Raw genomic sequence first — 7,337 nt, 5'->3', positions numbered from 1 at the left:
CACACACACATTAATATTTCCATGCAGCAGCTGGGTCCTGCTGGAAATTATGGCTGAATGAAGCAGAACAGGATTTTTTTTTTAAACTCACTTTCAAAATACCCACGCCTTGGTTTGTGACAAGCATGGACTAGTGACTCTCGCAAGCATCAATTGGTCTCTGCTTAAAATGTAGACAGAATGGATAGGGCAATATACCACTGCTCCTTGATAGCTGCATTAGATGTAGTAGGGGACAATAGTGATCACGACTAAAGCAATGGCCCTCCTTTTATCAGAGGATGGATAGGTTAAATAAAACCCATGGAGGCTTATGAAGAATTTAGTGGATCAATCAAACTGCTCAACACCCAAGGAGAGGATTTAAGTTTTTTTTTTTAAATTAAAGATTTAAGAGATTTTAAAGTTTCCCTCCAATCAGATTACCATCATTGTATTGATCATAATCTTATTTCAATCACTACCCTTTAACCCCTGCCTAGTAAAAGCAGAAACATTTTCACTTGTGTACCCCTCAAGGATAAATTAATTTGGGTCCCAATATCCTTCAGCCATCCCACAGGGTAACATTTCTTGCATTCTTAACTGATCTATTAGCAGGTGCTCATTTATCCACAGTTCTTAACACATTATTAAGAGTAGAGGTTATTGACCCAATATTACAGTAACCAGCTGCTCTTCACCACTCCCATCACCTTGCTGTTCATACTAAATGTAGCTTCCCATGACAGTACTATCCTCTTGCATAATTGACTGCAAACTCAGACATTAGTCAGCAACGCGCGACAGCTTTAGTTACATATAACAGAATAACCATTTGAGTCTGTTTAATTTTAAAAAATAATAATAACCTCCCTTTCATACGAGGCTAAGAACAAACCCATATGGGGTTAGTTATGGTAGATGAGTAGGTATTTGTTTGCCTTTGATTCCACTTGTGCAAAATCCAATTTGTGCAGTCAGTACTCACACTGCATTGATCCTAATTCCATTCTATCTTCTCTTTGCAGCACTTACCAGAGATAGTCTTCCAACTCTGGCCAGTTTCTTTTTTTTTTATAATATTTAAAAGCACCAGTAATGGTTAATAGATCAAATACTATGCTTTTATTACACCAAGAGCTACCCTTAAAGTATAACATTAACTAAGCTATTGTTTCCATCTACCCAAAAATTTGCTTAAACACACCTTTGAAGTACTCAAGACTCCTAACCATTAACCCAAAGGCCCAAGATATTTAATTAATATTCAAAAACAAGTAGGTAAATCACAAGTTAAGTGGTATGCATGAACAATTATACAAACAAACACTCAGTCGCTGTCAGGTTTCTATAATTATTTTACTTGTTTTTCCCCTCAAAAATGAAGTGTCAGTTGGGCAATACAATTGTCAACATCCAGATGACTTACAAATTTGGGTTTTCTATGTGAAAATGAACATTAAGGCAACATACAAAAAAGAAATTTTACATAAATTAACCGATGCATAAATTTACAGGTGTAAATGCAACTTTTTTTTGCAACTCAAAACTTTCAGCCCCATGAACTGCTGAGAAGTGACAGGAACAGCAGGGTTGTAAGGCCTGAAATGCAATATGTTTCAAACCCTGCTGGAATGGCAGCAAGACAGAAAGTGACTATTTGACAATCCAACAGTGCTCCTTATAAAACACTTCATACTAGCTTTCTGAAGGGGTGGTAAATTTCTTTACAAGTAAGCTCTTACTTCCAGTTTCATGAGGCTAGCATGAGGTGTAATTTGCCAGGGCAAAAACAAAAAACTTTCTTCTTCAAAAGTTATGCAGCAAACTCTACACATTTGCTTGCAGTTCATTTAGAAGCATTTGCGATGCACAATGGATGGGCCAGACTCATCATATTCCTGCTTGCTGATCCACATCTGCTGGAAGGTGGACAGGGATGCCAGGATGGAACCTCCGATCCAGACAGAGTATTTACGTTCAGGTGGAGCAATGATCTATTGAGGAAAAACATTGTATAAGTCACTGAAGAGAATACGTATACACCCCTTCAGTAGGAGCGAGGACTTCAAATTTAATCAAGATTGTTTGAAACTTGAAGCGCTTTCCCTTTACTTTCCTGCTTTTCACATACAAGTGGCCGAACTTATTTTCCCATTCATTAACAAGATTTGCTTTTCAAAACTATCACTTTATTTCATCAAGACAAATCAGTGTTGGGGACCTGAACTAAAGCCAAACAACCCCCACCTCAATGAGTCTGAAGAGCCCCAACCCAAAAGATCACTTATATACACATATTCTCCAGAGACGCTGCTTGACCAGCATTGTTTTTTTGTTTGTAAGTCAGCATCTGCAATTTGCCATTACGCCTCCAAAACCACCAAGCTTACCTTGATTTTCATGGTGCTGGGAGCAAGGGCTGTGATTTCTTTTTGCATTCTGTCAGCAATGCCAGGGTACATGGTGGTGCCACCAGACAATACTGTGTTAGCATAAAGGTCTTTACGGATATCAACATCACATTTCATGATAGAGTTGAAGGTAGTTTCATGGATGCCACAAGATTCCATACCTGGAAAGCAGGAAAAGACAATTGAAACCATGCCATAGCTGGACAATTTCATTTATATTCAAATATGTTTGTAGCTTGACCTGTACATAACTGCATATGTAATACTGTACATTGGCTTATCAATTTAGCAGAACACTTTCAAAAGTGCTAGGCCAAATGAACAAAAACTCCAGAACTTGAAGTCTGGAACCAAATATGCAGGAATGTTACAATTGAACAGTCGGAATCAACCAACTAGCTTTTGTACCTACCCAAGAAAGATGGCTGGAACAGGGCCTCAGGACATCTGAATCGCTCATTGCCAATGGTGATGACCTGACCATCAGGCAACTCGTAGCTCTTCTCCAGGGAAGAGGAGGAAGCAGCAGTGGCCATTTCTTGTTCGAAGTCCAGGGCTACATAGCACAGTTTTTCTTTGATGTCACGGACAATTTCCCTTTCTGCTGTGGTGGTGAAAGAGTACCCTCGTTCTGTTAGAATTTTCATGAGGTAGTCTGTCAGGTCACGACCAGCCAGATCCAGACGCAGGATAGCATGGGGTAGTGCATAACCCTCGTAAATGGGCACTGTATGGGTGACACCATCACCAGAGTCCATAACAATACCAGTGGTACGCCCAGAGGCATATAGGGATAGCACAGCCTGGATAGCAACATACATGGCTGGGGTGTTGAAGGTCTCAAACATGATCTGGAGGGAAGAAAAGAGTGTTAGTGGTGTAATGCAGTTGAGCCCTGCTCACAAGGAATTTGTTAGCATGCCAACATGCAAAAAAATTGAATGATTAAAGAAAGTGCAACTCAGAAGATGGCAGACAGAAATCAAATAAAGATGAAGCAGAAAGAAACCTGGAGACTTCAGGGAGAAATTCCAGAAGCAGAAGAGCATCCTGGAAACATTGAAAATAAATCATTAGGTTGAGGAGAATTGAGAGAAGAAAACAAAAGTTTATGGAAAACACAATCATTTTTTTGTTAAAATGGTAATAACCTGTGTCATCTTTTCTCTGTTGGCTTTAGGGTTCAGGGGAGCTTCTGTAAGCAGGACAGGGTGTTCTTCTGGGGCTACACGAAGCTCATTGTAGAATGTGTGATGCCAAATCTTCTCCATATCATCCCAGTTGGTCACAATTCCATGCTCGATAGGGTATTTCAAGGTAAGAATACCCCTTTTGCTCTGAGCCTCGTCACCTACATAGCTGTCCTTCTGGCCCATACCAACCATGACACCCTGCAAACAAAAACCACTATTACTTTAGATACAAGAACTTAACTGCAGTTGCACATTTTTATCAGCTCAAACGATAGTAATTTATACTCATGAAGCTTACCTGATGCCTTGGGCGTCCAACAATGGAGGGGAAAACTGCACGGGGAGCATCATCTCCGGCAAAACCAGCCTTGCACATTCCAGAACCATTGTCTATGACAAGTGCAGCAATCTCATCATCTGCCATTTTATCTGGAAAATAAAGCAGCAAGCTTAATATTTAAAAAAAAACGAAAAAAGACTGTCAACTGCATGGCTCCTTGTAGTCAAATTGTCAAAGACTAAGCGGGAACAATTTCCTTCAGGGTACAGATTTTTGAGCAAACCCATTAGTTGATAATTTTTTTTAAACGATCAGGTCTACGGGTAGAGAATAATGTTGTGCATGGCTCAGCTAATCAGATTGAAGATTTCCATAAAAGGATATGGCTGGAGCCTAGCATGGATAAACCCCACCCCCCCCCCAATGCAACCAGAACTTCGGGAATTGACATTCTTTAAAATCTCTTTTGAAAAAACCCACCCCATGTACATGAAATCACAGCACTTTTCTTTTGTTACATACAGTAGTTCCAGGGTCAATCCAAATGAAACACCTTACACCGAACTCCTTCTCCTTCCAGCACACCTTTCTACTCATACCATGTGTAGTTTCCAATAAAATATCCCAAGGACCAGCCCCACCCAAGCCCTTTTGCACAAATTGAAACAAATGCGAAGCCTTTTAGTAATATTCCCCCAAGAAGCCAATCTTTTCTGGGTCTTTTGGAGACCTGGGTCAACCTCTGGCTGACCATGACTTGTGTGGAATATAGGGATAAAAATCAAGTCCTAGTGCGGGAGCACATCAGGGAAAAAAAAATCACATACAATCAGCTAGACTCGGTAAGCTACGGATCAATGAAAGGGGTCTGCAGCAGCAAAAAAAAAAAATCAGTTCAGTGACAACTTCTCCCTTGCCAATCCTCCACCAGGAATGTTCACCATTTTAGCCCATATTTTCCAATGCCACCATTTTAAACCTTTCCCACCTTTCCCAAAAATGTAAAAAAATCAAATGTTAAGCTCTTTTACAGCACTCTACAAGCTACAAACTCAAGGACATTCGCAGCACGCAAGAGGCAATTTAATGGACCCGTTATTTCCAAGCAACCTGACAAAGAACCTCTATACCCAATGGCAAAGATTTAAATCTTGCGCTTTTAAATCACATGCCTTTGCATTACCTTAAGCCTTGCAGAATACCTTGTGCAAAAGGTTGCTGCAATATGGACAGATATGCGTTTTTAAAAACGGTAAGAAAAATACTAAATTTGAAAAAGAATCAAGATATTTAACGGTGGTGAGACAACCTGCTTAAATGTTGTTTCTGAGAACTGATGTAGAATTATTGTTTTTTACCTTGTTAGTTGTTCTCAGGGGTCGAGCACCACTACCACCAAATGCGTCCTGTCGCTGGAGCTGCCGGAGTGACTGTGACCGCTCTCCCCCTCGCCCCGCTCTCTAATGGACCGAGACTCCTCCCCCTCCTTCTCCCTCCCCCCCCCTGCCCGTCCCCAAGGCCGCGCGCACTGCTGCACACATGCCCATATTTGGGCATCTTTCACCAGCTCGCGCCGCCATTGGCCGGGGCCGCCGGCCCGCGCGCCCCCGCAGATGTCCGACACTCTTCGCCGACTGACTGCCGTTAACCGGGCCGCTCGCGCTCGCGCCCGCGCCTCCCCCCCCCCCCCCCACCCCCCGCGCGCGTCACGCGACGTCAAAGTCTCTGCAGCCGCGCATCGCGCATAACGGGCGCACACACACACGGCGCGAGATTTTTTTCAACGGCCCCGGCCCCACAATCTGAATACCTGATAACCGTTCTCAACTGCAGGATCCGTGTTAGCAGCGTGATTTAAAAAAACACTGTTCGGGGCTCGGTCTTTTGGGACCGGCCCGGACAAGTGGCTATTGAATAACATTCGTATTAAATATACGGATCTGTTATGTGATGTGCATTGTCAGGGAATCCGGGCTCTTGTGTGAGACGATGGTGAGAATGTTATAGGAAAAAGCATGTCTGTTTTAAATGTATTTGGCCAGGCGTCCTATAATTGAGACGTTATTCGATATATAGCCGTGTTGCTGATTCTGTGGTGACAAAAGGACATCTGCTTTTCATCCCTGTGGGACACCATGACGGACGCAGGGGTGCAGTGTCCTATCTCGGTTACAATGCACTCCCATGTCCTCCTACCCAACCTATCTGGGAAAATGAGTGAAAATGCACCAACTGGGATGGACCGCGATGTGCTGAGCCGCAGCAGCTCTTGTAACCATATTTGGACTTATTCAGTGTTCCAAGTTGGGAGTGTCAACTAAATTGACTTTCAACCCCACGCACACCTAACCTCTTAAACCACGCTTCTGAAGCTAATCTAGGCGTTAGAGGATTTGACCAACCTTGATTAACGTTAACATTGCTGCCAATGGAACTAAATGCAACACCTGGTAAAAGGAGCAGAAGACAAAACGGGTTTAGGTTTATGCCACTGATTTTGCCAAGCAATGATTGATTGCAACCAAACTGAAACGTAAACCGTTCTTTATTAAATTGCAATTCACTATTCACTGAAGTTCAGCTTTAGAAAAGCATATCAGACTTTGAATGCAAAATAAAAACTTGGACAAAGCACCTCTCTGGCATTATGTGTTCCTGCCCAGTTGTGTTCCTTGGCCGCCGCATAGTAGGATGTAGGTTACTTGTGTCACTATTCCCTAGAGCTCAGTTTGATGATGCTAAGTTTGAAGGTGGAGTATAATAACCAATGACATATACTGGTAGCTTTCTTGCAAAAAAATATGAACAGATGATTGAGTTGCCTTCAGAGATAGAGATGGAAGCCATCATAAAGTAAAAATGCAGGAAATTCAGTAGAATATTGTACCGTGAACTCTTGCAGCACTAGATGATATCATGCATTCAGACACAGTTGGATTCTAATGAAAAAAGGGTACTCTGAATCCAGGGCTGTTAATGTGTAAAAGAAACACTGGCTCTCTTCCAAAGCCTCACAATTTTTAAAATCAGGCTCCTGATATATTAAATCCAACAGTACAATACCAGTTTTACACTATCTGGATTCCGGTCTCAACTTAGTTTAGAGAATAAAGCAGAGAAACTCAGGCCCTTCGGTCCGAGTCCACGCTGACCATCGATCATAAGTACACATTGGATCCATGCCAATCCATTTTCGCATCGAATCCCTACACAATAGGAGCAATTTGCAGTGGCCAATTCATCTATAAATCTGCATGTCTTTGGGATGTGGGAAGAAACCGGAGCACCCAGAGGAAACCCACATGGTCACAGGGAGAAAGTGCAAACTCCACACAGACGGCACCCAAGGTCAGGATAAAACAAAGGTTTCGGGTGCCGTGAGGCAGCGAGTCGACGAAATTTGCCCTTGTTCCGTCCTTCTAACAGTATTGTCTTGTGGAAATCACACAAGAAATGTATTGATTGCTC

General features: G+C 42.3%; 1 protein-coding gene across 1 annotated transcript; it reads right to left on the bottom strand.

The window, feature by feature from the left end:
• Window positions 1-1,324: 1,324 nt before the first annotated feature.
• Window positions 1,325-5,320, bottom strand: LOC129708303 (actin, cytoplasmic type 5). The gene is made up of 6 exons (XM_055653976.1): window positions 5,228-5,320; window positions 3,888-4,018; window positions 3,548-3,787; window positions 2,809-3,247; window positions 2,376-2,557; window positions 1,325-1,979 (listed from the first exon to the last, which is right to left on the bottom strand). Exons 2-6 carry the CDS (start codon window positions 4,011-4,013, stop codon window positions 1,836-1,838), a joined length of 1,131 nt encoding a protein of 376 aa, XP_055509951.1. The 5' UTR covers window positions 4,014-4,018; window positions 5,228-5,320; the 3' UTR covers window positions 1,325-1,835.
• Window positions 5,321-7,337: the final 2,017 nt, after the last annotated feature.

Source organism: Leucoraja erinacea, chromosome 23 (genome assembly GCF_028641065.1).
Source record: "Leucoraja erinacea ecotype New England chromosome 23, Leri_hhj_1, whole genome shotgun sequence".
Lineage (NCBI taxonomy): Eukaryota > Metazoa > Chordata > Chondrichthyes > Rajiformes > Rajidae > Leucoraja > Leucoraja erinaceus.
Note: the sequence above shows the minus strand (reverse complement) of the source record. Positions and strands in the feature narration are given on the sequence as shown.

Bases quoted from the DNA above. Each gene is read 5' to 3' on its own strand.
- LOC129708303 (XM_055653976.1), bottom strand. From the start codon at position 4,013: ATGGCAGATGATGAGATTGCTGCACTTGTCATAGACAATGGTTCTGGA. The intron at 2,558-2,808 runs GTAGGTACAAAA...CCTGCTTTCCAG, and splicing joins GTTCCAGCCATCTTTCTTGG to GTATGGAATCTTGTGGCATC. The intron at 1,980-2,375 runs GTAAGCTTGGTG...TTTCCTCAATAG, and splicing joins CCAGCACCATGAAAATCAAG to ATCATTGCTCCACCTGAACG.